The following is a 27,865-nucleotide window of genomic DNA, read 5'->3' as shown; positions in this document are numbered from 1 at the left end:
TTTGCAACTTTTCTTGAGATTTTAGGAGCAGGTCCATTATGACAGCTGCATTGTCAAAAGCCTGATTCAGAGCCATTTTTAAACATTCGTTTGGGCCCAATATCAGAGATTTTCAGCTCTGAATATATCAATGGATCAAAAGTATTCAATTATAGAATTGAGCTATTTTGAATAGAACTCTGGCCCCTATCTCTTCAGAAGAAGCTACTAAGAGTATAAGAAGGCATTCACGAAGGTATGAGACTAAACAAGATTTCAATATCTTGTTTTCTTTTTGTTATAGCGGGTTTTTACTGGTTTCATGGGCACACAAATGATAAAGTTGATCATCTTACCTTTAGGGCCGTACGAAAGCTATATGATAGCTCAAAGATAATAGACGGGTGGATTGATATTTCTTTCTTTCCCTGTCATCAGAGTGTAACGAAATCTGAAGGATGCAAAATACATAGCGGTGAATTGGGAGCCAAAGAAGCCAACATTCGTCAGATTCTTTTTGAAAACTTTGAAAGTGAACATGATCCTAGACTTCTACCAGCGTTATGGATATCCGCAATTACTAATGAAATAAAGCAAAAAAATGGTACATTGGACCCTTCATTCACATTACCATTTAGTTGGTCCAGTTGGCTCAGTATTACCAATTCAAGAAAGAAAGTACACCCACCATTGTCATCATATGAGCTCAATTGTGATAGTTTCATAGACTATTTCCAGTCAAACGCAACAGCTGTCGATAAGAGCTGTGTTAATTTAAATAATGACTACAAAAGGTATCCATGTTTGGCTTTCACGAAAGCTATTGACTATGCTATGCCAGAAGAAGCTAGGAGAATCGTTGGGTCAACTTTCCTTTCTGAATTTGCACCAATTCCTAAGAGGGTGTTATTTTTAGGTATTGGTCCGCAAGAGAGTCTGATTTTAGTTCCCACGAGCTCGAACAAGTCTGAAATGGGTTCTTTGATTGATATTTATATGAAGAACACTGACGGGACAGATTCGAGTATAAAACAATTTAAAGACGTGATAAGTATTTCAAACGAAATCAAGATATTAACAAAGATGTGGAATTCTTTCAAGTTAAACTTGTCAAGTCTAGCAGAGACAGATGTTAATTCAGATATCTTTAGAATCGCAAAATACAATGGTGAAATGAACCTGTTGAGTAAAAAAGACTTCCTTTTCGATCTAAAAGAGTATATGGCAATGTTGGAGGGAACTATTGCATTGTCATACAGTGAAGATGTCAAAAATGATTTCGATAAAAGTCTACTTGAAACGGTTAATTTAGAATTACGAAGCCATCCTGATTACTCCAAGTATTTTCACGAGGCTTTAGTGGTGGAATCTGGCGACGGTGAACATTTTGATTGGAGATTTTTCAGGAGTATTAAATATTCAGATTATGAGAGAAGGGCCATTCTACATCGTTTAACCAGAGCATGGTTGCAATTTACAAATTCCATTGGTATTGTCTCTTTTCTTGCACATGGGTCTTTACTTGGCTGGTATTGGAATGGGATGAGCTTGCCCTGGGACCAAGACGTTGATGTACAAATCACAACGAAATCGCTACTTTTACTTGCGAGAAACTATAATCAGACAGTTGTTTGTGACTTTCAAAAGGGATTTTCATATGGCGTTGGTTCTTATTTGATTGACGTTGGGTCTAGTTTTTTCAGTAGATCAAAAGATAATGGTGCAAACTTGGTCGATGCTAGATTCATCGATATCGAAAGTGGATTTTATGTTGACATAACTGCTTTATCTTTCACAAAAGCTTCAGAAACAATTTTATTGGAAAGCTCTGACTCAGTTGAGCTCAACCAGTTGCTAGATTCCGACTTCCTTATAAAAAAAGATTCATGTACTGAAAGTAATGAAAAGCTCTACGAAGATTGCTTTACGAAGAGAGAACTATTGCAACGAAATCAGAGCCTATTCAACTGTAGGAATCACCACTTTTATATTTTGGAAGAGTTGACGCCTTTAATACCGACTCTATTCGAAGGTGTTAGAGCTTATATTCCGAATAAATACGAATCCATATTAAAGAGGGAATATAGACGAGGTACGTTACTCAAAAGTTATGGAGGCTATACTTATCGACCAATTTTGGGAACATGGGTCTCTGACAATACCTGCAGACATGATTTGATTGGCACCAACTGTTCTGACGAGGAAACGATATTGGAAGCAAAGTGCATCGAGCCATTGATCTTGGAGCATAAACAATTCATGAGAACTAGGCAAAGAGCCTACGAAGACGCCTCTCCGGAGATAGACCCTGTAAGGACTGATCCATGGATGGTCAGAAGAGGTCAGAAAATTGTTCAAATCTTCCATGATCAGTTAAATTACGATTCTATACAAATCTAATGAAAACTCATATATCTCCGAGCAGTTTGACCTTGTCTTCTATCTCTTCGCTCTTTCTTGCATCTCTCCCACCATCACGTATATTTAACCCTATTCTGCTTGGTGGCCATATTATTCCCACTACCTTGCCTACAACTAATGCCTGACTTATTGGCCCAAATGTGTTTGAGTCAACAGAGTGGAACCCATTATCTCCCTCTACCCATAAATGGTTCCTGGGGACTCTCGTCTCTGTCTTAGGATAGGGTGGCAGTTTCGTCTTTACTATTTCTCCCTGTAAGCCAACCACCCGTTTTGTTATTAGCTTCTCTGGGTTGGACGGTGATCGTATCATAATCACGTCTCCTCTCACAAGTGAGTCAGGTTTCTTCAAATTGAACTTCTGGATGAGAGCTATGTCTTTAGCACTCGTTTCTGTCCCTGGATTAAACGTTGGACTCATTGATCTCCCGGTAATTTGACATGGTTGATAAACATGGTTTGCAAATACATAACCTACTGGGAACCACGTAATCGTTAATAATGCTGTTCTTAGACCCACCGGTATCTTGAAGGTGCTATTCATTCTAATTTCCCCCTAGAACTCCTCTAGTTTAGTTAAGTTGCAACAGCTTTCATTAGAAGTCAACTCAATGGTTGATAACTTTCGTGTCGTTGATAAATAATGGTAGAAAAGATTTCAAAGCAACGGCTGCAATAGTAAGGGCTAAAGTTCAATTAACTTCATCAATTATTAACAATGAGTTCCCAAAAGAGTGGATTACTTGATCAGATATTGTTGGAGGATATTGCCCGTTACTGTCCACAACAATTTCTTGCTTTTCACCAATGTATGACAAAGCCAGAAGAAGATCCAAATGGATGTGCTCAAGAGCAATTCAACTTGGCAAGCTGTATTAGGAGATCTGTTCCCACATTTCAAAGAATACAAGGTGTATGTGCTGGTAAGCTTCAAGCGTATGAAGCATGTCTAACTATGAATAATAGCAAAACGGAAAGGTGCACCGACGAGCTTCAATCGTTGAGAGATTGTGCATTTAGTTCGATTGAAAAATAGCCTATTTGTGTATGATAGAGATGAGTAGAAGGTCAAAAGTGAGTGATTATATTATTATATACTATTAAACAATGTTAAAACCTTGACAGCTAGTTATTCAAGAATTTGGATGGGATATTCTGTAGCCTGACTTTTGTTAAGTAAGACCTGGTTAGTTTTCTAATTTCGGGAGAATGTCCATGGCTCTGCTCAACTTCATGGTCGTGATGTAATAGCTCGTGTTCAATATCCTCTTCGTGCTTTACAAGAACGTCTGGGTCGTTGTCTCTGTGGTATTCGTTCCAATGGTGTTCCTCATACTCTGCTTCGAAGTCCAAATGATGCCCAGGACCATATCCAAAATCGGGAAGTTCTCCTCCGCTGGCCACAAATGCTTTCCACTCGTCCAAGGAAACTTGACCATCGCCATTTGTGTCCATTAGCCCCAAAACCGTTTTGACTACGTGATCCTTAGCTTCGTTGCTGAGATCTTCTTTGTTGTGAGAGTGCTCTCCACCTCCAGATCCGTCGCCAACCACTGAATCACTGAGTATCCCATACATGTTGAGGATATCTTTTCTGGTCCATATTCCAGTATTATGCAAATCATGAATCTTAAAGAAAGAATCTGCATCATACGAATCAAGTTTGTGTTCTTCAAGCATATGCCAGTTTGTCCAACTTAAATCCTTTGGTCTTATCTGAACGTCATCATTTGAGCCGTGAGCCACTGCTCCTAGCACCATAAATGCATACAAAACGGCCTTCAAGTGCATGTTTTACCACGATCTTTGTCGAAATAAAGCGATCGTTCTCTCTTCTCGTGGCTTCAAGTCAACATCAACCCTGTATATAGTCTTCGATGTCAATATGAAATACCACGACGTCATAGGGGAGTTCCTCTAGTTAAAATAGAAGAACATTCAAGCTCAATTTACGAAGAATATATAAAGTATACTCTTGGACTCCCAATTGTGATAATACCATGGACAGTGAGGGCTCATTTGCCTCTGCTCTTCTTCCTTGGATCTTCTGGTGGATTATTTGTGCCTGCATATAGACCGTTATGATGATCTTCGATGAAAACCCCATACTAGAGTTTTAGCACGTTGCTTGATATCGAGTGGAATTGTACGAGCATAAATACTCTCTGGTAGTGAGATTTTCTTCTAGATACTTTAGTGATGGTTAACCCAAATCTTTCCGAAAAGCTAGAAAGTTCAAGGGTTGGTAGAGCCAATCAACGGTATAATCCAGAAACTGGTGCTCGAATGGTCGCAGGATGTATCTGCTTGGACGCTTCAAAGCAGAAAGTGATAATGATACTGTCATCACAGCATAATAACCGGTGGGTGTTGCCAAAAGGAGGGATAGAAATGGATGAGGGAGACGATTTCGTTGTAAGTGCAGTTAGGGAAACGTGGGAAGAAGCGGGAGTTGAAGGCAAAATCCTGGAGAAATTGCCAGTTGTATTGGATTCGAGGAAAAAGGCACCAGTATTAAAGCCGGGTGAAGACTTTGACCCTCTGAAACTCATTCCAAAATCTGAATTTCATTTTTATGAAATGATTGTATATGAATTGAGTACGAAATGGCCAGAGCAGAAAGAGAGAGAAAGAAGGTGGTGTACATATTCAGAAGCCAAGCATGAGTTGACTAAATCGAATCGTCCGGAACTCATCGAAGCTTTGGACCTGTCGCATATAGTTAAAGACATTAAAGAAAGGGATCAAACGTATTAATGACTTTTTTTTTATATATATATATTTAGAATATTCACTGCCTATTTAATTAATATCAGTGCCATGTAGCTGACTATTTGAATAAACCTCCCATTAAATTAGCAAACATGTTCTGACCACCTTCAGGGTTTCCTAACTTTAAATTAAAGTAGAACCTTCCTAAGTAATCGATGGAGTTATTGAATCCGTGTTTTTTAAGTTCAGGTTTATATTGATTGTATAACTTCAAAAACTTTTGACCTGAATTTTCCTTCGTTAAGGTTAGAGCCAATAACTGGAAAAAGTTAATCAAGCTGAAGTTTGTATCCTCGTCAAAAAAGTATATTTTTTGGTCTCCTTTCTCCATTATCTCAAAATTGGTGTATTCATTAGTCAACTTTTTTAAAAAGAGACTTACTGACTCTTTAACTAGATGTATATTCTTCAAATATGCATAATTTATCACTGCCCTACCCAAAAAAACTCCAGGATCCATCTCTTGTGACTTAGATGCCTCAAACCACTCCCACAAAAAATTTATATAGTAAGGTAAAGAGTCGGCAGTACCAAGGATTAGATGGAGTTCAGCGAATGAAAATAGCTTCTGCCTCTCCACTTCTGGTATCTCGCTTTCTTTAACGCTATTTAAAAACTTGACACCAAAGACATGATGTAAATCTGAATCCCCAAACTTAGACTTACTGCCCTTTTGTGACCACGATATACTTTGCTTGGCTAAATCAGGCAAACTAGGATCACTGTCTGGAAGATAGTTGACCAATTCTATCAATTTCAACTTATATTCTTGGTTTTCTTGTTCATCACAAACGATATCAAAATCGCTATAAACCTGAATCAAATACCCAATTAAATCACTAGCAGAGGCATATTCTTTCTTTGATGCCAAAGTAGACGATCCTTGGTATAACAAGTCAATAGCATCTTTATACTGCTTCGATTTCACATATCTATTTGTAATTGTTCTCAAAGTTTGATGTGCTTCATAGTATGCTCCTGATTCTATTTTAGATTTGAAACGAAGAATTGTCTTCTCAAGCTTAGCATTTGACATTATGCTCTTACACTATGATTATTGAATTCTGATCTAATAGTCTTTTATGGAATATAAATTTCAATTTTCGTGAATTTGACATGCCGGATATTTCCTCCATTCAGGTCATATGAAAATCTCCAATTCAGCCATTATCCCATCAATTGCCTTGCCAGGAACACTGAATATTGATTAAGACATATATTTAGACTGATTTGTCAAGAGTGAAAGTGTAGTTCTCATCGATATCAGGCTAGTTACTTTATTATTGATGTCAATGAACAAAGTATGATTCATTCTTATTACCATTTTGTTCAATTGTAAGTCTGCTAGCGAACTTTGTTGCCAGATAGAAAAAAGCATTGTCTATCATTGACAACCTAAGAAGGGGGAAATGAGAGTCTATTTGTATTTCTGGTTGCTTACACATGGTTAAAGCAAAGTTAAGTTGTGGTAATTCTATGGATTTCAATGAGAAATTGTACAAGAAGTTGTTCAATACCAAGATTTGCTGAGCAAGTGACAAATGAAGGAGCATAACTTACCATAGTGATCCCTCGAGAATATTTTCTAAGCATTTTTAAAAAAAAATCCCCGTGAGTTTTCAATTTCAATAGGAGTCTTGAAGAACTATTTTGATGTTCAGAAGACTGAAATTGGGTTTTCTTATGAAGTCAATTATTTTCATATGCTTTGATCAGCGGTCATCCCCTCTGCTTTAAATTGAAGAACTCTGTTACTAGATTCAGCTCTAAGCTTATTAGAGAGTGTGGACTCTCAAGACATTCTTTTAAATGGATGCTGAGTAGGAATTTATAAATTAAAGCTTGATATCTTGGCACTCTTTGAATTTTCAAGGTTCAGAACTTCCCATTCCTTATTGTTTAAGCTGCAGACAGCTACCTTACTGTTCCTGTGAGTTTCTATCAAGATATTTACCTCACTTTTCTTCTGTATGTGACAGTTGGAACGACGTGTTTAAAAAAGCTCATCTTCCAAAAGGCATTGACTCGAAATACCGCATTTACTATCACTTAGTGACTTTAATGGCTTTATTATATAAATCATTATTCAAAAAAGTACTATAAGACTTGTACGTACTTAACATCAATATCCACTCCAGGAAAGACTATCCATAAATTTGAGCTAATTGAATAAATATAAACAAAGTAGAGAATTCTTATTACAGCTACAGTCAAAAATCTTCTCGTAAATCCAAAATAGAGAGTATTATTTGGGGCCACTAGAATCTGTTGATCTATCTTGATGTGCACTTGGATTTTGCAGCTTTTAGTACGTTGGTTTTCGAATCTTCTAATAGCACTTTCGATAGTTTATGGGATGATTAAATAGATCTTTCACAATACTTTAAGAGACCTAAGGCTTAGTATCCATTACTTTCTCTGCTTTCCTTCTCTTCGTCAACTTATGGGTGAAGTGTCCAGTCGTAGTCTTGAAGAAAGGGCCAGAGTAATATGTAATGTGCAGTCTCGATATTCGAATTTTCAACTTTCCAGTAGAGTTTCTTATCTTTCTCATCATCGTTATAAGAGAACCCTGTTTGTTACTCTATAAGATAAACAAAGAAAAAGAAGAAGGACGAAAACCCTACTTAAGGAGACAATTAAAGCGTCATTCAGGTTATTAAAATTCAATGGCCAGATATAATTTATTCGCTGAGCTCCAGCCAGCACTACAGCAGGCTCAGAATGCAAAGAAACGACTGCATCAACTGATAGTTGCTGCTAAATACTACTACTGCTGCTCCCCCTGATGCAAGTGTCGATTAACCTTTTTCCTCGTACTCAGCGATCAAACAGTCTCTCCTTGTAACTGTAATCCACTTGCTAATTAAAGCAGGAAAACGATCGCAAGCTTCCAATCCGGTGAACAATTATCCAGCTAGTAGCTCGTCAGAAGAGTGGAACTTTCCATACTGCTGTCAATGCAATTGACCTGCTGAGATCTTTCTGGACTGAATTTGCTACTACATTTAGATACAAAAAAATGAAAGACTATGATATTGAAAAGGTCAACAGCGTAGTGCTGAACTTGTTTGTTGATTCCTGTGTTCTTTCATCTGATGCTGTTGATTTCCTTATGGGATTCAGCTTCGTTTTTTTATTACACTGAGATTCTGTTATCTGCATGAGCAGGATATTCCCCTGTCAGAAGAGCTAAAATAACCCGTCGTACATGGCATTGTTTGTTGAGAGACTCAATGAAAACAGGTCTCCCTCCTTGCGCTATTTTGACCTTATGGGCATCATCTTCGGACTCTCTACCTTCTTCACCGCTTCAAAAAGGTCGCTTGTGTCCCCGTCTTTAAATACAGGTAATTCTAAGCAACCCACAATCCGATACTGAAGAAGAATCTAGAAAGCGGTGTTCATAGCTAAGTTAGAAGCTTATAGCCCTAAGAAATTCTGAAGCTTCATTAGCATCCTCTTAGACTGTTCCATAATTACATATACGACGTAAAATGTGTTTTCGTATTGTCCTTTTGGCTCGTAATTCTTTTCATTTGTGTTATCGAGGTGAAATTTCACTGATAGTCAATTTGACTGAGACGTCGATTGTCGTTTCAGTTGCACATTGATGGCTTTGAAAAGCATATGAATTGGGACGATAGTAAGGAGATCTTTACAAAAGACAATAGCTCAAAAAGCATTGATGTATTAAGATCAGATGGGATTTGAATTAACTTTTCTAGGTTCATCAGGGGGCCCTATTGATGGCTCCACATGTTCGATTTTATTGAAGCCATCGCATATCACCTATGAAGAAATACTTTCCGGTAAGCTTGAGAATCAGCTACTTATCATTGATGCTGGATCTGGTGTTGCTTCCTTAAGTGAAACCATAAGAAATGAAGTCAAATTCAAAAAACCAACTAGTAAGATACTAAGCCTTTACACAGATTCATTACCATTGGAACAATATTTCAATTCAGAGGTGACGACTCCATTTATCAAATTTCCAGATTCTGTATCGCCATTGAGACATGCATTCGACATTTTCAAATGTGTAAAGTCCTACTTAATTACCCATCCTCATATGGATCATATCTGTGGGCTTGTTGTTAATTCTGCAGGGTTCACTTCATCAAAAAAAATATACGGGTCCGACTTCACGATAGATTCATTGCAAAAGTACATCCTCAATGACGCTATATGGCCCAATATGTCACGCTACAATGTTCTAAGCCTTGAAAGTAGGGATTTTTGGACTCCCTTTGCTGTAACCGATCAATTCACGATATTAATGTTTGATATATGCCATGGTAATCCAGCTGGAAAGACAGACACATTCTACTCAAGTTCAGCATTTTTAATTCAGCTCAACTCTTCTACTGAATATATTCTTATAATTGGAGATTTTGAAAGTGATATAGTTTCCAAGGAATCAAAGAATCTAAAGATCTGGAAGCATATTGCGCCGTTAATCATTAATGAAAGTAGATATTTGAAAGGAATAGTTTTAGAGTGTTCCATGCCTAATAACTACCGAGACGAGCTCTATGGCCACATGACTCCAGAGCATGTTATTCATGAGCTAAAAGTATTGGATGACGAATGTTCAAAATTACTTCCTTCGAATTCAAGACCTTTGGAAGGTCTCAATGTCATAATAAATCATGTGAAAGAGCCCATTGATGGTAATTCTGACCCTAGACGAAAGTTAATGAGAGATTTAAAATTAATGAATGAATCACATAACTTGGGATTGAAATTGTCGCTTGCTCTAACCGGGGTTTCTCTTCATGTTTGATACTATTTGTATTTCCTTGAAATTTATATATCAAGAGTTAAGATATCTCGAAGAGTGTAAACTTTTTTTGAACCGATAACTAAACGTAAAAAACTATGTATGAGAGCTGATACAGGCCAGAAGTGGCCACATAGAAGTAAAAAAAACTCGAGGAAGTCTTCATCTTCAATAATTTTTACCAAATTCATGATATTAACCGAAAACCTTTTGCATTTTAAGTTTTGTTAAAGTTCCATGTATGGCTCGGAGGTTTTCTTTTCAATGGAAAATTATACTTTTTGTGAACATGTCTTATAATGGGAGTATTAAATGATAATTGTTCCTAAAGAATCAAGTATATCTTCACTCGAAGCACATATTTAGATTTTAGAATTTAATTCTTCTATCATGCTATAATTTATCTGTGTCGGAACTCTTTAAAGGATCGCCATCTTGATGCTTCTATCCTTTTCAATCTCTGATGTTTTGATTTCTTTCACTACGGTTTGACTTCAATTCTTCAACTGAACAAGATAGTTAAGTGATGAAGACTGCTATGATGCTTATCCTACATACATAAACGAACCATCTAATGAAATATCAACTGAAAAGGTACTTAAAATCTCGTGATATGAAGACGAAGCTCCTAATAAGTCATTTATCAAATGATCCATATCGGGTACATTTCCCTCACTGGTTAAACTGATTTCTAACATTTTGTTATCGATAGACTTGAAAACTTCGGCGCATTTCCTTGCAACTGTCCAATCATTCCCAAATCCTTCTAGGATTTCAATACAGTAACCAATCTCCGTTTTCGATTCAATTAGGTCAATACTCCATTTGCATAGACAATATAGCATAGTTGTGCAGACTGTCAAAAACCGATACAACGTAATCCAGTTCAAAGGCAAAAGATTGGAACTGTAGAGACGATAAGTGGACGATAATGTTTGTAAGCAAGCTCTACCAAGAACTTCTAGTATATCAGGTGTTGGTGTTGGGTTTAAATAAGATGGCCGGTATAACAATATTAATAAATGAGAATATCTCGCATCATACCATGGCACAGAGCCATGAAATGAGAATGTAGTATCTGAATAAATCAATGGGTTACTTGTTGAGCCTGCCTTCAGATACCAATCCTCAATTTCATATTTTAGTTCCTGCAATATAGATTTGCATCGATCTTCTCTAGAGCCCTTCTCATCTAACATTATTCCAGAATTGACTGAATGAACCTTTTTCAAGATTCTTCCTTCAATCCTTCTAATTTCAATTATTAATTTGTTAATCTCAATATCCTCGTTCTCATCTGGCTCATTTCCCAAGACAGCTGGTAATGGGATATTAATATCTTCATCATTTATCCCAACGGGTCTACCCAATGAAACTGATATCACCTTGTCCATTATGTAAACACTCCAAAATAGTCTACGTCTCATTTCAATTTCTTGAGCGCTGATCTTGCTTTTCGATAGCGACAGTAATTCCTTATTCAAGCCCAAGGACACCGATAATCTAGTTAGCTTTCCACTAATTTCCCACGATGTAAATTCAGAAGGATCAAAATACGAATATAATCCTAAAAGTAGTAGATATTTTACATTCTTGATATCATTTCCCGATAGATTGTTTGATATGACATTCAATGCCTTTGATGCAAAGTATTCAGCTATTTTTTTATCTCGTGAAATCAATCCTGCTCTTTCTAGCGAGGTACAACCAATTGCCATAACCATGTATAATTCAAATTGGTCTTCAAATGCATCTAAATCATTCATACTTATTTCTTTAAGCTTTCTAGTGAATTCAGATTTGTCTATAATTGGATATGCTCTATGGTTGTGCTCAAAATATGCTTCAATGAACATCCAGATTAAAGCTTTATCAATTATCGGGGGAATTAAACTCACATTTGAATTAGTATTTATGCCTACGGCACTTATTAAGACATTTGAAATTTGCTTTGAATATGAACTGAAGCTGGGTAACTTTAAGTTTAAGGGGATATTTGTAAGTGAAGGAGTTAAATTACTGTGTTTTGCTGATAACCTCGCAACTTCAGGATCCAATGGAAGTCTAACTTCTTGAATTCTCTTCTCTCCTATTTGAGAACTCTGTGATTCACTATATGGAGTCTGATCAGCGGAGGTTGACGTCAATGCTACTACACTTTCGGATAAATGCAGATCATCAATTGTAGGTAACTCCTTTGTAACACTGTTTTGCCTTTTTCTGGTTTTTCTGGCAGCGTATTCACATTTCTCACCTGCTCTTTGACACTTTATGCAATTTGGAAGATACTTATCACATTTCTTCTTCAATCTTCTACATCTTACGCAGCTTGTAATTGAGTTGTCTGTTATTGCATTCTGTGGTATCTGTTCTCTGTTTAGCCGGAACCTCGACACCATTTTTGACTGATCAAACTTAGACCCTTTACCTACTACCTTATTCACTTCTGATGCTTTACTTAACATTATCGGTTCTCTAGTAATTATGGATTCTAGTTCTCGTTTATAGGATGTTGTCGCCTTAAAAGACAGACGAGACTCATTCAAGCAGTCTATAGAATTGGGAGATATTGATTCATTCAGCCTATCATTTCGAATATTCATAATTAGTCCATAATTATCAATAGTTTCCTCAAGATCTGAGTTCAACTACCAAGTATGATCTTACACTAACTGTGGCAGAAGAAATAATCATCATATGACCTGTATATAGAAAATGTTCCAGTATACCTTATGTATAGGAAGGTGGCTTTTTGATTTAGCTTCAAATATTATACAATAGATAAGCTATCTTTTGGCAAAAAGGCACTTTAAGAACTATAAGTATAATAGTGTACTTTTCTACAATTCAAGGTAAGTAAAGCGTACAAATCGAGGCTCTAAAATGCCAATTTTATATTAGAAAACACTAATAGACATTTCTGACGAGAAAGAAATGGTGAATTATATATCTCCTTCGGCTCAAACTCCCAATAAAATCGAACGGAGAGACTAAAACGAGTTTCAGTGTTGGAGCTGCGAGAGTAATGGAAAAGTATGGCTGAAATATAGAGTGAACATATGTACGGATTCACAAAATCGCACGCGATCGTCTTGAGAGGTGCACTTTTCATAAGAATTGATCCTTTAAAAGCCTCATGCATTGATGCTCCCAGCATTGGATGCTATAGTGTTAAACTATTTCGTCCCTGTCTCTTTTTTACTTTATAATCTTTAATCGCTAACTACCTCACGTACACCTTTTTGAAGTATCAGTTAGTTCATTAGTTCATATCAATATCTAGGTGAAAGACGGTTCCAGTATTTCATATTGTCGTTCTCATTGGTTTAGCTCGCACTGTATCCAATCCTCAAACATTGAGTAATACTATTATTCATCTCAAGTTCTCTCTATAGTATCATGACAATTGCAATGGATGGTATCAAGAACGATGTCATAGATGTTATTTCGAAAAACTCGCTGATATTTAGAGTCAATATGCTGGTCATGAAGCGTTATAACAGCTCAATCACATCATTGATAATTTTGATGACATTCTCTAGGAATCTTGACACCTTTGGGCCTGTCCCAAATTAGATAAATCCACACCGTTGCGGCACTTTGAGATTCTGTTTCCAAAAAAGGAAATAATTTGTCGGACTATTGATCTAGAAGAAAACAAGTGATAAAACCCTTTTAAACCTTATAAAAGTTCAAATGGATAATATGGGCTGAAAAATGGTTGTTAACTATGAGAGTATTTATCACTCAGCTATTTCACGAAGCAAGCTCCTTCATACCAATTGAGGTCAAGACATCGGATTTTAAAAAACGTCATTACTTGAAGGGATTTGAGTCAGTTAGAGACACATTTAAGAATGAATCTGATTGGGTTAATGGCTCCTTGGAACCATTTATAAGTAATGGAGATGAAATTGATATTGGCGTATGTACTGCTTGTCTTCCGGGAGGCATGATCGAGTACGATTCTTTTGTAGAGATTAAAACTGATATTATAAATGAGTTTAGTGATTATCTTCAAAGAAAGGGTGCGCCAGATATTGTTATGATGCTCTTACACGGAGCTAACTTAGTCGCAGGAATGAAAGACCCCGATGGCCACTTGGTTGAAATGTTCAGAGGGTTACTTGGTAATTCCAATACCATAATAGGAATAACTCTCGATTTCCATGCCAATATCAGTGAGAAATTAGTGAATCTCTCAGACGTCGTAATAGTGGGAAAGGAATATCCTCATGTTGACACCTACAATAGAGGTAAATTAGCATCTGAATTGGCTAGAGAAATGTCTATAGGAGGTCGTAAATGGCAGACATTACGATTCCCCATACCTATTATTTCAGCTTTACCAAATCAAGCAACGGTGGAGAACCTTCCCTTTTATAAAATCATGAATAAAGCAAAAAGCTTAGAAATTAAATATAATATAAAAGATTTAGCGATTTCAGGCGGTTTTGCTTTTGGGGATTGTTATGATCTTGGTATGAATTTGCTAGCGACAAACAACGAAACAGAAGTCTGCAAAAAAGCGTTAGGTGAATTGTCAGACTTAATATGGGAATTGAAGGATGAAATATTGAAACCGATACCACAGTTAAGCCAAGTTTGGCCCCTGATTGACAAGAAATCAAAATTTGGAAGAATAATTGTGGCTGACGTATCTGATTCGCCGGGTTCTGGAGGAAGTGCCGATGAAACGCATTTGCTATCGAAATTATTAACGTCCTCCAGCGAATTCGTTAGTGCTTTTCATGTTGACCCAACGGTAGTCCAGAAAGCTATTGAAATTGGAGAAGGGAATATTGCTACGTTTAAATTTGGCACTGCTTTATCTCATAGTTCCAGTCGTACTCTTGAGCTACGAGCCAAAGTAAGTAAGATTTTAGATTACGAATATGTTAATATTGGAAATATGATGAAAGGAGCAAGATTGCATGGTGGTTTGACATCAGTACTACAAGTGGAAAATGGTTCAATTGTGGTCACTACAGAAAGAATTCAACCTTATGACATAAATGCCTTTTTAAGAATAGGCTTGGATATTTCTATCAAAAGACCTCTAATTATAGCTATTAAATCCACTGCTCATTTCAGATCTTCTTATACTGCTTTAGCAGACCAAGGGATAGTATTAGTAGATTGCGATGGTTGGTCAAATCCGAATTTTCATAATTTTGAGTATAAAAACCGAAAAATCCCTTTATTACCATTGGAAAGAATGACGAAGGAAGAATGGGATTCAAATGTCTTAAATACGTAGAATACTAGAATAGAGAACCATATTTTTAGAATTGATTACGGTGACTACTTTCGAAAATATAATATTCATAACTTCAATATCCACATCACTATATGTATAAAAGAATTGAATTACCTAGGCCATAGTCTTCTCAATTACTTCTGCTTCTTCAACAGCTGAGATGTTTTTATCGACGACATCCTCAAAAAAGTGTTTATTCACTAAGATCCCTTTGTTTTCAAGCCGTTGAATATATGCTATAACAATAGTCAAAACAGCTTCCAACGTGAAGAACATAAATGTCACGGGATAAGCATATCTATAATGAGGAGCTTCGTCTGCTGGGTACAAATATAAAGGAACCGCAGCACTTAAAATAAAAGAAGTAGTTTCGACAACACCAATAATCAAATATCTCTGCTCGACAGCGGTACTCAATGTCTCCGACATCCAAGCAATGAACAAAGCTCCCGCACCTGTTTCACAGAATAAAAGGTACCAGCCAGCAAATAAACCACTATTTTTATTTGGCCATACCCACAATATAATGGAACCGATAATTGCTGTCGAACAAGCTAGTACAATAACTGACCAACGGCTACCGAAGCCATCAGATAACCAAGCCCAACACAAAGTACAAACTATTTGAATGGCATAACCAACTGTAGGTAAAATATTAGTCTTACTAACAGAAAAACCTGCCTCTTGTAACCAAAGATTCATGTAACTGTATAATCTGATACCAACAACATGGCAGCAAAATGCCGCCGAAAACAAGTAAATTGGCCAGTCTTTCAACATATCAAGAAGATGATTGAATTTCATTTTTGGCTTAGTATTTCTATTACTTTTCTTCAATCTTTCCAATGCGATTTTCTTGTCATTGGCTTTGAACCAGAACGCTTTGGAGTCCAAAGGGTCATCAGGAATCACAAAAAAGCCTGCAATTGCGACAGGGATTGTGATCACTCCATCAAAAATGAATAACCATCTCCAGGCTGCCAATCCACCATTACCATTCATCCCATTATATAAACCTGTTTGCAAATAACCGGAGAACATCTGAGCAGCACTAGAAGATGTTTGAAAGATACATGTCCTTTTACCTAACTCATCAGGAAGATAAAAATTCGACAAAAGAGTCATGATACCAACATATGCCGTACTTTCAAATAATCCTATAAAAAATCTAAAGGCATACAATGTCTTTACATCTTTTGCACCTGCCATGGCCATCACGAATGCCGCATACAAGATTTCATTTGCTGGGAGCCAAATAGAAGGCCTGATATAACTAATAGCAATTTGAGATGGAACTTGTCCAATTATATACCCAATATAATACCATGTGGAAAGCCAATTATATTGGATACCATGGAAATTCAAATCTTCTTTCATTCCTGAAACATAGGCATTGGCAGTGTTCATGGAATCTAAATACTTGACAAAGTACGAAACACATACATATGTCATAACCCAGCAATCCACCTTGAATATAAACCGCCTCTCCTCTGGTGATTTGTCTAAAGAATCCCAGATGACACCTTTCAACCTGTTCCATTTGGTATTTCTTTCTGAACTCAACAGCTCAACAGTGTCAGCCCCTACCACGTCTGTAAATGTATCCACTTCTTTTTCATTTGCCGACATTACTTCTTTCTCATCAGAAGCCATTTCTCCCTTCTCGATACAAGTTTGCTATCCCACTTTGCTCTCCCATTTTCCAAATGCCATATCATATAGATAATTTATATATTTGTAGAATTTGATATGTTAATTAATAATGTCGCAAGTCATTAAAGGTCTACAGAGATAGTCCGACAGATCACAACCTAATTAGGTTTTCGGTGAATGAGCCATCGTATATTTGCCTTTGCAACAATAAGATGAGATAAGTGTGGCGCGACAATTAAAATATTTACCGACAAAAATGTCCGCATGAGACATTAGCGCAATGTCGCAATGTAGTAAAGTCTACACGAATTGTCCGACATGTTATAACCTAATTGGGTTGTAAATGAATAAGGCTGTCTTTGCAGCAGTATAATTAGATAAGTGTGGCTGAATAGTTGGAAATTTTACCGAGGAAAAGAGATCAAAAAGGTCCGATTTCGATTTTCCTATTATGGATTGAAGTATGTGATGGTGCATCAGAAATTAAACAAAGGTCCCAATACGCAGTAGAATCTTTAAAGAAGAAATTATTTAAACTGAAGAGATTTCCCAACGACGTCTTACTGTGTTCAGGTTTCATTACAAAGTAGGAGTTGGAGGTATGGTTTCTTCGGAAGAAGCGACAAAGATTTATAAGGAGTCAATACATATTGATGGTCTTAATATTTGTAAATTCGGACCTGAGATTTTTGAATCGTGGAATAAAGGAGGTATCACAGCTGTTTCTTGTACATGTGGGCTTTGGGAGAACTTTGAAAATTCCATCAAGAATGTGATACAATGGAAAAAATGGTTCGATGAGTATTCACATTTGATCATTCAGGTGCATTCCGTTGAGGACATTAAGAGAGCTAAAGCTGATGGGAAAACTGGAGTTTTACTATCGTGGCAGAATACATCTGGAATTGAAGATCAATTGGGCTATTTAAGAATCTTCAGAGACCTTGGTGTACGCATGATGCAATTGACATACAACACGCAAAACTACTCTGGCGCGGGTTATCTTGAACTAAAGGATTCAGGATTAACAGGTAGAGAAGTGGTTGACGAAATGGCTAGACTTGGTATCGTTTGTGATTTATCCCATGTTGGTCCCATTACCTCGAAGGACGTGATTGAGTATGCAAAGAAGCCACCTTGCTTTTCTCACATTTTGCCCGCAGCATTGAAAGAGAGCGGCCGTAATAAATCAGATGAATTAATCAAGCTAATTGGTTCCAAAGGCGGCTTCGTGGGTATTTCACAATTCGGGCCTCATATGCCTAAGGGCAATGGTTCGACTATTGATGACTATGTTGATGTAGTGGACTACGTTATTGGTCTTAATGGTGAGGATTTGGTCGGAATTGGTTCAGATGCCTCCGAAGGTCATGGAAGACCATCAGACTTCATGGAATGGTGTAATAAAGATAAAGGATATTCGAGAAAACTAACTCCTTGGGGATCGGACAAGGTCGTGAAACCTCTTGGCCCTTTGGCTAACAGAGCTGAATTAGCATTAGCAATGGCTAGAAAAGGCTGGTCAGAGGAAAAAATTAAAAAAGTTTTGGGTTTAAATTGGTATAGATATTTAGAGAAGATATTTGATACCGAAGTTTAGATTAATAGATGTGGATGTTTATATCTATTTTATATATCGCCTTGCATACCCTGTGTAGTAGAGCATTGCAAGCCCGTCGGAAATACACAGTACCAAATAAGTGTATATGAAGATCCCACTACTCATTTCCGTTGCTCTTTCAAAGTGAGGGTATCCGACACATGTTTACTGTTGTTGCTACACAATCTCATAGAATGCAATCGAATGAAAATTCTTTTAGAAGGTTTCTGCGCTTATCAAAGTTTAATCTACCATTTTTTTATACAATCTTTGCTTTTTATTCACGAAAATTTTTTGTTATATTGAAACCTTACAGCAATCTAAACCTAAATTGATACTTATTCTTCTATCGTCTTATCATCTTTATCATCTTTATCATTTTATCTTCTTATCTTCTTACCTTCTTACGCGTTTAAACGAGCCGTATTTGAGAGTGTGAGCCCATTCCAAGATAGCTAAATATTGTTATTCTATATTAGGCAATTTCTGGTCGGCATTACTTCGAGATGTTGCAATTTTACTTCTACAGAAGCGTCCGTGAGAGTCTATGAAAACTTAATATCCATACTTTTCTTCTAGCTATTCTCTTTCTTTCTTTCATTTCTTGTATTTGGTATCAACTAGGTGATTTGATAATATCATTATCCTAACACCAATATTTACCTGTATACCAATAATGACAGTATCTTTACTCAAATATAAGCGTATTGGTATCATTGGAGGCGGCCCGTGTGGTCTCGCAGCAGGAAAAGCCTTGGGGTTTGAGGAAGATCTTGAAATCGACTTGTTTGAAAAGAATGATAATATTGGAGGATTATGGTACTACACTGGAAATAAGTCAACTTTCAATAAATTGAACGATGCTGAGATAGTATGCAATGATGAATCTAATAAGTCGGAAATGTTCTCCCCTATGTACAAGCACTTAGAAACCAATATCGGGAGTAACCTAATGGAGTACAGCGGGGTCCATTTTCCTCAAGGAACATTTATCTATCCAAAAAGGGAAGAGGTCTTCAGTTATTTGCAAAAATATGCTGCTACCATTCCGACACACGTTAATATTCGTTATAACTCGTTTGTCTCTGCTTTAACTAAAATAAACAGTAAGTGGGAACTTTTATTTGAAAATTTGAAAACCAAAGAAAAGAAAGTCGAGTATTATGATGCTATTGTAATTGCCAATGGACATTTTAATAATCCTTTTTACCCCACTGTTGAGGGATTGGAGGAATGGAAAGTTACTTTTCCTAGATCTGTGACGCATGCTAAATATTTCGATGATGCTATAGAGTTCACCAACAAAACTGTGTTAGTTGTCGGAAATTCGGCTAGTGGTATCGATATAGCTACTCAATTAAGTGTGAGTGCAAAGAAAGTTTATCTTTCTAGTAGAACCAAATCAGAAATTGCTGAAATTGAGAACCATGAAGTTACTAGGATTGGAATGATAAAAAGGTTTGATTCTTCTACAAAGTCAATATTGACTATAGATGGAAAGGCTATTGAAAACGTTGATAGTATTATCTATTGCACTGGCTATTTATATGATATATCTTTTCTAAAGAGTTATCCAGATATAGTATTAGACGGCAATCAAGTATTCAACATATATAAGCAAATGTTTTATATACCAGATCCTTCGTTAGTCTTGATAGGATTGCCTAAATTTGTGATTCCAATGCCATTTGCAGAATCCCAGGCTGCTTTGATTGCTCGTGTTCTCAGTGGAAGAATAATATTACCATCAATTGAAGAAATGAGGGAGGACTACGCTAAAGAGGTCGAGCAAAAGCCCAAAGGAAAAGAATTCCATAATTTAAAGTTTCCTGATGATGTAGAATACTGTAAAAGTCTAAAGAAATGGATTGACGATAGCTGTGTCGGTGTTGCTGGGCTTGACGCACCTATTTGGACAGATGAGAAAATTGCATTTAGAAGCAAGACTTCCAAAAAAAAAGCTGAAAGACTACTTAAAATTGTAGATCATGCCAATAAGTTGAGGGCTAATGGGGAAGACTTCAGATTGTTAAGAGACTAAGCGTTCTTTGGTAAAATTTTTAGGTTTCTTTTAAGTTTCATTTCATTCTTGACTCGAAGAGAAGAAAATTAAAGAAATAGACCGATTCATTAAGCTAGTTAAAATTGAGCTGTCGAAGAACTTATCACATAGCTCGAGATTAAAATATCTTCTCTTGGCAGAACTTCGGCTTTTGTTTATTTCTCCATGTAGTATCTATTTTGTTAACTTAATAGGTTCAAGTTTTACTAATGCCTTCCATAATCTTTGTCTCTGGATTACTTGTCCATAGAAGGGAAATTTACAGAAGTTAAACAGACACTACCCACTAGATCCAATGTTCAGCTTAATTCATTTAATTGAGCCTTCTTGTAATTCATACTAAAATGTTAATCGGAATAAAATGACTCTTCACCCTCATTACTTTTACAATATTCATTACTTGGATTCTATGCAACGATCTAGGTCCTCAATAGCATAAATATTTCTAGATACTTTCTAAATATTTCAATGCAAGTGAAGAGTAACGAAAGATTCCCTCCACTCACTGTGAATTCAGAAGAATTTTGGTTCCATACATAGTCCGGTGCATAAAAGACCTAAAGTAGTAACTTGGCAAAAAAAAAAATTGAAAAAATGAGAAGGAATTGACACGGACAGGAATTGAACCTGCAACCCTTCGATCTGGAGTCGAAAGCTCTACCATTGAGCCACCGCATCACCCTTAGAAAAAGTTATGGAGCAGCCTACTAAACCTGCTCGATATAGAAGTTAATAACCCTATTTACAATAATACATTTTGCTATTTATATGCGACTACTTCAATAAAATCCTGTAAAAGTGAGGGAGATAGGTATAACTCAGTCTCCATTAAAACCTAAATACTTCAAACTCCATTGTTTTTTCTAGATGCGTCAATGTTTTTAGAGATTATAATTTAAAAGAGCACTATGCTAGACCTCAGTTTATATATTCTACATACCCATCAAAGTGGAAAGAACCTTGTTTGACACAAATGATCCTCCAGATTTTCCTTTGATGGAATTAAAAAAAGAAATATACTAGCCAAAAGAGCAAAAAAAAAATACAATTTATGTCGTATATATAATTATGGAACAGTCGAAGAGAATGCTATTGACGCCACCATCATCAGAGCTGTTTACTGCCATAACCTCTAATATCCGCTGCGAAGCGCCATTTTTGATCTTCAACCTTTAAATTCTTTTCAAACTTTAATGGCTCACCCGATTTGATTGTAACTAGAGAAAACTTATCTGAGGACCTCGCGTCCCTGTAATACAACACTCTTAAACAATTCATAATCGACTTTCTAGCCTCTTCTTCAGAAACCTTTTCATAGTCGGGATCGCTTGGAATCAATTGTCTTAAAAGAGGAACAGCAAGATAACTTCCAAATCCGGTAGAGATGGTAGACGAGCCATAGGTCGTTCCCAAAAGGTCAATGTATCTCAAGAATGGAGATCCATCATCATTAAATCCTCCAACAATTATTGCATTCCATAAAGGGTTCATTTTAGATCTTCTATTGTACATTACTTTAGAAAGGTATTCATGCACATGAGGTGCCTTTAAATTGTGGCCACCGTCGCTATCATAAACCTCTTCTTCAATTTCTAACTCATCTAAAATTCTTTCAAGTTGTTGCAAGTCAGAAATATCTCCAGATATGCCAACGATTGTCTCCGAACCAACTTTAATTAATCTTTCAATATCGTTAAACCTCAAGAGAGAACCATATGATCCCATATTATCGGCCGCCATAATAATACCATCTTTAAATTTGGAGGCAATTACTGATGTTCCGGTGATAATTGGCTGCTGAGTGTGCATTTTGGGAAAGTCTGCCGCTGAAGCCTGGTCTTCATGTAATGACGCATTTGCTATATCTTTATTATAGTGGCCATAAGTTTCGTTACTAGGCCTTCCCCAGCTATATGGATCGTGATTCATGTTCAGTTGCAGTGAATTTTCAAGCAATTATAAACAATACGTCTCGCTTAGTTGTAAACGAATAATTGGCCCTTAATTCTATCTATATAAGAAGAAGTCTTCGTCTCTAATCCCAGTATCAATAGTGAGAGTGGCGAACACTCTAAACTTTTGATTACGTAATCGAGATATCTGTTCCAACAAAAGATACAACGGAGTAGACTTATTTACAATAACTGAATACTATCTATGACATGAATTAACACAATTTAAGGATCTTTCTGTTCCTCATGCATCACTGATTTTCACTCTAAATAAAAAATAATAAAAGAACATCGAAATATACAAACAAACCAACGATTAATCAAGTGTAAGTTGACAAAGAATAATAACAAAGGTCTCCATCACCAAAACGTAGATCAATTAATAGTCACACCTATAGTTTCTGTGGGTAGAGCCCATCAAATCATTTTAGGAGCAGGGTATGTATAATAACATTCTTTGCTATTAAAGATTTATAAGATTGAGTCTGATCAAAAAACGAGTTCAGCTCCACCTTGATTGACATTATCAATTTCACTATCCTTTATTGGCTTGTATCTGAACCTTGTAGGTAATTCAGCTCTCGAAAATACCTCACCCTCTTTAGGATCAATAGGATTGTTATTGATATAAGAGGAACCTGAACTTCCTGACGAGCTTGTTTTGGGATTAGGGTCCATCGGATGTGGTTTGGAAGCATGCGAATAGTTTTCTGTTTCAGTTAGTATATGAATTATTATGCTGGGGAAATATTATATTCACTTACTGGGAGCGAGGTGAGGACCGCCCACGAATTTTATCAGAGGGGTGTATTTAAATAATCTGAATGACACTCTCATTGTTCCTTTAATTGGGCTAATCTACTTCTTCTTTCTTTTTGTTTGTCTTATAAAGAAGTAACAAAAGAATATTCCCTCATGGTAACTATCCGAAAGACTCCAATGAAGAGTGAACAATTCGAATCTCGGGACTGCATACCAGCACTAATATATAGATGCATGTCTATGATGGGGAAACTTCAGCCACAAACAGATTGGTAAACGAAAGTGAAATGAACAAAGAATAATATTAAGCAGATACTAAGGTAGTATTAGACAACTAAGAGTCATAAAATTTTGAAAAGGTTTCTGAAAGTTTTTAAGGTAATTTTACAAAGAGTTGCAAAATATATGCGCAATATCGATGAATCAAACAATGCAATGGTATCAAAGCAATATGTTCTCTATATTACAGTTACCTGAAGAGTTGATAGCACGAATTCTCTATTTTGTCCATATTGAATCATATCAGTCCAAGGCTTCTCATTTTGGGGATTTGCTCTCGATGTTGTATACGTGTAAGTTCTTATACTACAAATTTGAATACATGATATATACTTTGAAGCCATTAATACTAAAAAATAAAAGCAAATCGTCCCCAGGAAAGTCACTATTGAAAAAAATAGCATCCAACTGCCTTATTCAACAAAGAATAAGGGTGCTAAGTATAGAAGACAGTGTTCCACAAAAACGATTTCTCGTTAACTTTCTGTTTAAGGACCAAGTTTCGGAAGATTTGATACTTGATAACTTACAAAGCCTTCTGGGTCTTCGAACTCTAGTAATTAGTTCGCATTCAGGCTCAATAACTAAGTACTTGTTGAATGCACCAAGTTCCTTAACAAGCTTTGAGTTACACCTTGAGACAACTTTTAGCACGAATCTTAGATTTCGATATACTCTCGAATCTATAATCGAGCAAATAAATTTACTTGATTCTATCAAGGATTTCAATTTTAGTCTTCAAAATATCAAAATAACGTCTTCAAGGCCAATTGTAAAGTCAAAGATTCACAGCATTTTTTTACTTGGTAGCTTTCGTATAGATGAAGACTACGACAATTTAGCTGCAAATTACTTCAACTCTTCAATTGTAAGGAAATTTGACAAATTCAATCACCCAAGAAAACAGATTCTTCACAATTTTGGACACTTGGTCCACAGAATTTTAACTTTGAACAAGTCATCTTTAAAATCCATTGAATTACAACAATTCGATTTTGCTTTGATAATGGGCAGGCACTCGAAAGTAGAAACTGTTTTTTTATTTCCCACTCTCAAACTACTCCTAATTGACAATATTTCGCTCCTTTGGCGGGACGCATGGTTGGCTCAATTCCAAATGAAAAATAGGACATTTAGAAATGGTCGACCATTGTTCATTGTGATCGACAATAAAGTCACTGGTACATTGATGTTGAAACCTACATTACAATTATCAAGCACTCGAGCAATTGATACCCCATGGTCAATATTGACAGATCCTGAAGCAACAATTAAAGAGATAAAGGAAAAATTGGGAATTTTCTTCTGAGACTGAATATGGAAGATATCCGGCATATCTATCAATTTCACGAAATATTAGTAGTACTTGCTTGACATAAGAGCTGAAAGTTTAATAGCCGTAGCACGATGTCAAATGCTAAACTTTAAAATAGGACTTTCATTTCAAATCGAAAATGATACAAGCCATATTATGGTGCACATAGAACTTTTGAGAACTATCACAAATAGATATGTGAACTTGAAGCACTATAAAGAAGCTAAGGAATTGCAGATTGAGAGGTACATCAGCCTAGCTTTCTGCTAATGACCTAATGGGATATCTAGTTCAGATGCGCAGTAGTTTCGTTGCATTAATCGACGGTTATATGGTTTAGTGCTTGATATAATCATGGTAGACCTTCCGGGACTACAAGAAACACTTTTTTTTTGTTTCAGCCTAAACTCTACTAATGCGTATATAGAAGATTTTAAGAGTGATATAGTTTCCAGACAGTCAAGAATTTGAAAAATTTCGAAGCATATGAATCTTAAATATTAAACGATAGTGGATTTTTAGAACAACAGCTTTGGAATGTCCCATATCCATAATTTCAACATGAACTTTAAAGCGATACCACTCCAGAACATACTGTCCATGAATTAAGGGTTTCGCATGGCAAGCGTTTAAAATACTGCGTTTATTACTGAAACTTAAACCCTCCTAATGTCGTAGTCGTATAAAGGGCCCAGTGAAGGAAGATTGACTGAGTTAGCGCTAAAAGGCTATGAAATAATGAATGATTCACATAACTTTAGGATCGGAGTCGTTTCATGCCCTGAACGGGGTTTCTCTTCTTATTTAGAGGTCTATATAGAGTCATCTGTTGAAAGCCATTATATGAGAGGACTTACAAAGTAATATGAGCTTAAACGCTCGTTACTTTACGATAAAGATTGCAGTAAATATTGGTGTTTATACAAGTAAATCATCCATAAGATTCATTTTTGCCAAAATACTCTAGGGTTCAGCTAATTAAGTACCTCTCAGAGCTCATATTCATATGTAAATCAAATGGTAACGATTCTTCATCCTCATTATTCAGTACAACATCTAAAACTTGAACTTTACCCAATGACGTATCGCCTTCATTAGCGCTGGTATTTGTGACGTTAAATCTTATTTCAATAGGGAACAAAGCATCTTCGTCAGAAACAGGAATCGTGAACTCAAAAGAACCCTGGCATTCTTCTGTTGAAATCAGAGGAACATTAAAGATCGTTTCATCTTCAGTTACTTCATATGAAATATCACCATCAATATAAGGTGATGTGATAGGAAGTACAATTTCAAGATCATTGATCAAGGTTTGATTTGCTTCCTTAGTTAAATTGAGTTCGAGAAATTCAGAAGTCAACTCATACTCCAATGTTACATTTGCGATTCCACCATCTACGCTGACCCAAGCTGTTACTAATAATGGAATAAAGTCTGTTTGATCGGGCTTACCAGTAGCTCTCCACCTTAAGACACCTAAAGCTTGATCATTTGATGGAAATGACTTGGATTTATCTTTTAATCCAATTATACCTTGAGATGTAAATAAATTACGATCCACATTTGGATGAGTCTTATATTGAATTCCTGATGCCTTATCACCTGTTTTTAATAAAATTTTCGAATTTGATAATTCTTGATCGTTAATCCGAAGATGCAAATCACCCTTTATTTCAGATTGACTTACAGATCCGTCACGGTTGAGCAGAGCCGAAACCTTTTCATTAACGATGATTAAGATACCATTGTTAGCCACAGGTTGCGATGTTGGGGCAGGAGACACACTTTCAGAGGGTCTTTGACTTGACTGTGCAGATGGTGGAACAACAGCTGCTGCGTTATTGATGATTTTGCTAGGCGTTTCATGATGGAAATTTATGTTATTGGTGCTGAGTAGAGGCTGGGTATGATCAACGACTCTATTTGTCTTCTTTCCAAGTTGTAATCCTCCCCCTTTAGGTCCCAAGGGTTTTGACAAGTTCGGTTGGCGGCTCTGCAATGAATCTTCGATTACTGGGCTTGGCTGATAACTGGGTTGATATGATTGAGTTAATTGAGTCTGTTGCGAGTCATAACCAAATGAAGAAGAAGGAAATTGCTCCAAGTTCTTCCTAGCCAATTCCTTTCTTTGAATTTCTTTTGCTCTTCTTTTTCTTTCCTCCGTAGCTTCCAACTCCTTGTTCCTCTCAATAATCTCTTGAATTTTTTCTTCGTGAGAATCCATTTCTAAAAATGTTTGGACCTGAGAAAGCGTTAAGTTTTCTTTAAACCCTAAATTAATGATTTCGTCGAAAGCACTCAAAATTTCGAAAGCACTATCAAATATTTCCCTTTCGTCAATAGACCTTAACATATTACTAACAGTGGAGGCAAATAAGTGTAATGTATCAATATCTTGCAAAATGTTTGACGTCTTGTTTGTTAAAAGGACAATGTAAAATTCTTCTAAAGGTTGATAAACATACCTAACATGTTCATTTTCAACAGTGGTGTGTTGACTTGTCGAGTTAGATATTAAACTTGGGAAGTCTGCCAATAAAGCGGTAATTCTATCTCTCTTTAAATCTCTAAACTGTCTCGATAACAATGGCTTACCACCACGAGTACATATTGAAGCAGCTAACACAACCATTATCCACAAACTTTTCGGTAGTTCTAATTCGGTTGATTGAAATGATCAATTACACCAATTAGGACCTGATGTGCCTAGTTAATTCAAAACAATCGAATGTGACTTGAATTGATAAACATCGTCGGTTGATTCGTGTCAACTAAAATCTCGCCATGGCTGGTAGTGTGTGATCCAAAGCGAGACCTCGCATCGATTTGGAACTATGGCGAACACGTCGAAGCTGAGACATAAAATAAGGAAAGGAAAATGGTCAGAGACGCTATAGGAAGAATTGATTGATGAGTCATCTTTGGTAAGTCATTTGGAAAGAACCATATGAAATGAAGTGATTTTTTTTTTCAAAAAGAAAAGAAAAAAAGAATTATAAATTGAAAAGAAATAGCTTCTGCCATGCT

The 27,865-nt window shown here is 36.3% G+C and overlaps 16 protein-coding genes across 16 annotated transcripts, besides 1 other annotated feature; 8 read left to right on the top strand and 8 right to left on the bottom strand.

Moving 5' to 3' along the window:
- Window positions 1-237: 237 nt before the first annotated feature.
- PRCAT00002981001 (uncharacterized protein) lies at window positions 238-2,379 on the top strand (the record flags this gene model as incomplete). Its single annotated transcript, XM_062952875.1, has 1 exon — window positions 238-2,379. One exon carries the CDS (start codon window positions 238-240, stop codon window positions 2,377-2,379), a length of 2,142 nt encoding a protein of 713 aa, XP_062809735.1.
- Window positions 2,380-2,386: 7 nt separating this feature from the next.
- IMP2 (endopeptidase catalytic subunit) lies at window positions 2,387-2,944 on the bottom strand (the record flags this gene model as incomplete). The annotated part of the gene is made up of 1 exon (XM_062952874.1): window positions 2,387-2,944. One exon carries the CDS (start codon window positions 2,942-2,944, stop codon window positions 2,387-2,389), a length of 558 nt encoding a protein of 185 aa, XP_062809734.1.
- A 174-nt stretch (window positions 2,945-3,118) lies between these two features.
- PRCAT00002979001 (uncharacterized protein) lies at window positions 3,119-3,436 on the top strand (the record flags this gene model as incomplete). Its single annotated transcript, XM_062952873.1, has 1 exon — window positions 3,119-3,436. One exon carries the CDS (start codon window positions 3,119-3,121, stop codon window positions 3,434-3,436), a length of 318 nt encoding a protein of 105 aa, XP_062809733.1.
- An 89-nt stretch (window positions 3,437-3,525) lies between these two features.
- Window positions 3,526-4,191, bottom strand: PRCAT00002978001 (uncharacterized protein; the record flags this gene model as incomplete). Its single annotated transcript, XM_062952872.1, has 1 exon — window positions 3,526-4,191. One exon carries the CDS (start codon window positions 4,189-4,191, stop codon window positions 3,526-3,528), a length of 666 nt encoding a protein of 221 aa, XP_062809732.1.
- Window positions 4,192-4,599: 408 nt separating this feature from the next.
- On the top strand, window positions 4,600-5,157 carry PRCAT00002977001 (polyphosphatase; the record flags this gene model as incomplete). Its single annotated transcript, XM_062952871.1, has 1 exon — window positions 4,600-5,157. One exon carries the CDS (start codon window positions 4,600-4,602, stop codon window positions 5,155-5,157), a length of 558 nt encoding a protein of 185 aa, XP_062809731.1.
- Window positions 5,158-5,230: 73 nt separating this feature from the next.
- On the bottom strand, window positions 5,231-6,208 carry PRCAT00002976001 (uncharacterized protein; the record flags this gene model as incomplete). Its single annotated transcript, XM_062952870.1, has 1 exon — window positions 5,231-6,208. One exon carries the CDS (start codon window positions 6,206-6,208, stop codon window positions 5,231-5,233), a length of 978 nt encoding a protein of 325 aa, XP_062809730.1.
- Window positions 6,209-8,875: 2,667 nt separating this feature from the next.
- Window positions 8,876-9,958, top strand: PDE1 (3',5'-cyclic-nucleotide phosphodiesterase PDE1; the record flags this gene model as incomplete). The annotated part of the gene is made up of 1 exon (XM_062952869.1): window positions 8,876-9,958. The coding sequence occupies one exon, from the start codon at window positions 8,876-8,878 to the stop codon at window positions 9,956-9,958; it is 1,083 nt and encodes a 360-aa protein (XP_062809729.1).
- A 542-nt stretch (window positions 9,959-10,500) lies between these two features.
- Window positions 10,501-12,558, bottom strand: STB5 (Stb5p; the record flags this gene model as incomplete). Its single annotated transcript, XM_062952868.1, has 1 exon — window positions 10,501-12,558. One exon carries the CDS (start codon window positions 12,556-12,558, stop codon window positions 10,501-10,503), a length of 2,058 nt encoding a protein of 685 aa, XP_062809728.1.
- A 1,127-nt stretch (window positions 12,559-13,685) lies between these two features.
- Window positions 13,686-15,215, top strand: PRCAT00002973001 (uncharacterized protein; the record flags this gene model as incomplete). Its single annotated transcript, XM_062952867.1, has 1 exon — window positions 13,686-15,215. One exon carries the CDS (start codon window positions 13,686-13,688, stop codon window positions 15,213-15,215), a length of 1,530 nt encoding a protein of 509 aa, XP_062809727.1.
- Window positions 15,216-15,329: 114 nt separating this feature from the next.
- Window positions 15,330-16,868, bottom strand: PRCAT00002972001 (uncharacterized protein; the record flags this gene model as incomplete). Its single annotated transcript, XM_062952866.1, has 1 exon — window positions 15,330-16,868. The coding sequence occupies one exon, from the start codon at window positions 16,866-16,868 to the stop codon at window positions 15,330-15,332; it is 1,539 nt and encodes a 512-aa protein (XP_062809726.1).
- A 601-nt stretch (window positions 16,869-17,469) lies between these two features.
- PRCAT00002971001 (uncharacterized protein) lies at window positions 17,470-18,468 on the top strand (the record flags this gene model as incomplete). Its single annotated transcript, XM_062952864.1, has 1 exon — window positions 17,470-18,468. One exon carries the CDS (start codon window positions 17,470-17,472, stop codon window positions 18,466-18,468), a length of 999 nt encoding a protein of 332 aa, XP_062809725.1.
- A 676-nt stretch (window positions 18,469-19,144) lies between these two features.
- On the top strand, window positions 19,145-20,509 carry PRCAT00002970001 (uncharacterized protein; the record flags this gene model as incomplete). The annotated part of the gene is made up of 1 exon (XM_062952863.1): window positions 19,145-20,509. The coding sequence occupies one exon, from the start codon at window positions 19,145-19,147 to the stop codon at window positions 20,507-20,509; it is 1,365 nt and encodes a 454-aa protein (XP_062809724.1).
- A 1,128-nt stretch (window positions 20,510-21,637) lies between these two features.
- Window positions 21,638-22,459, bottom strand: PRCAT00002969001 (proteasome core particle subunit beta 7; the record flags this gene model as incomplete). Its single annotated transcript, XM_062952862.1, has 1 exon — window positions 21,638-22,459. The coding sequence occupies one exon, from the start codon at window positions 22,457-22,459 to the stop codon at window positions 21,638-21,640; it is 822 nt and encodes a 273-aa protein (XP_062809723.1).
- A 512-nt stretch (window positions 22,460-22,971) lies between these two features.
- Window positions 22,972-23,160, bottom strand: PRCAT00002968001 (mitochondrial 37S ribosomal protein YMR31; the record flags this gene model as incomplete). The annotated part of the gene is made up of 1 exon (XM_062952861.1): window positions 22,972-23,160. One exon carries the CDS (start codon window positions 23,158-23,160, stop codon window positions 22,972-22,974), a length of 189 nt encoding a protein of 62 aa, XP_062809722.1.
- A 78-nt stretch (window positions 23,161-23,238) lies between these two features.
- Window positions 23,239-23,319: a sequence feature (Short protein (PRCAT00002967001, CUM65332.1) was converted to a misc_feature.).
- A 343-nt stretch (window positions 23,320-23,662) lies between these two features.
- PRCAT00002966001 (uncharacterized protein) lies at window positions 23,663-24,832 on the top strand (the record flags this gene model as incomplete). The annotated part of the gene is made up of 1 exon (XM_062952860.1): window positions 23,663-24,832. One exon carries the CDS (start codon window positions 23,663-23,665, stop codon window positions 24,830-24,832), a length of 1,170 nt encoding a protein of 389 aa, XP_062809721.1.
- A 976-nt stretch (window positions 24,833-25,808) lies between these two features.
- On the bottom strand, window positions 25,809-27,470 carry RET2 (coatomer subunit delta; the record flags this gene model as incomplete). The annotated part of the gene is made up of 1 exon (XM_062952859.1): window positions 25,809-27,470. The coding sequence occupies one exon, from the start codon at window positions 27,468-27,470 to the stop codon at window positions 25,809-25,811; it is 1,662 nt and encodes a 553-aa protein (XP_062809720.1).
- Window positions 27,471-27,865: the final 395 nt, after the last annotated feature.

This window comes from Priceomyces carsonii, assembly GCF_900007245.1.
Source record: "Priceomyces carsonii strain CBS4050 genome assembly, scaffold: Debaryomyces_carsonii_scaffold_3, whole genome shotgun sequence".
NCBI classification, from domain to species: domain Eukaryota; kingdom Fungi; phylum Ascomycota; class Pichiomycetes; order Serinales; family Debaryomycetaceae; genus Priceomyces; species Priceomyces carsonii.
The sequence above is the reverse complement of the archived record's forward strand: the minus strand, read 5'-3'. Positions and strand labels throughout refer to the sequence as shown.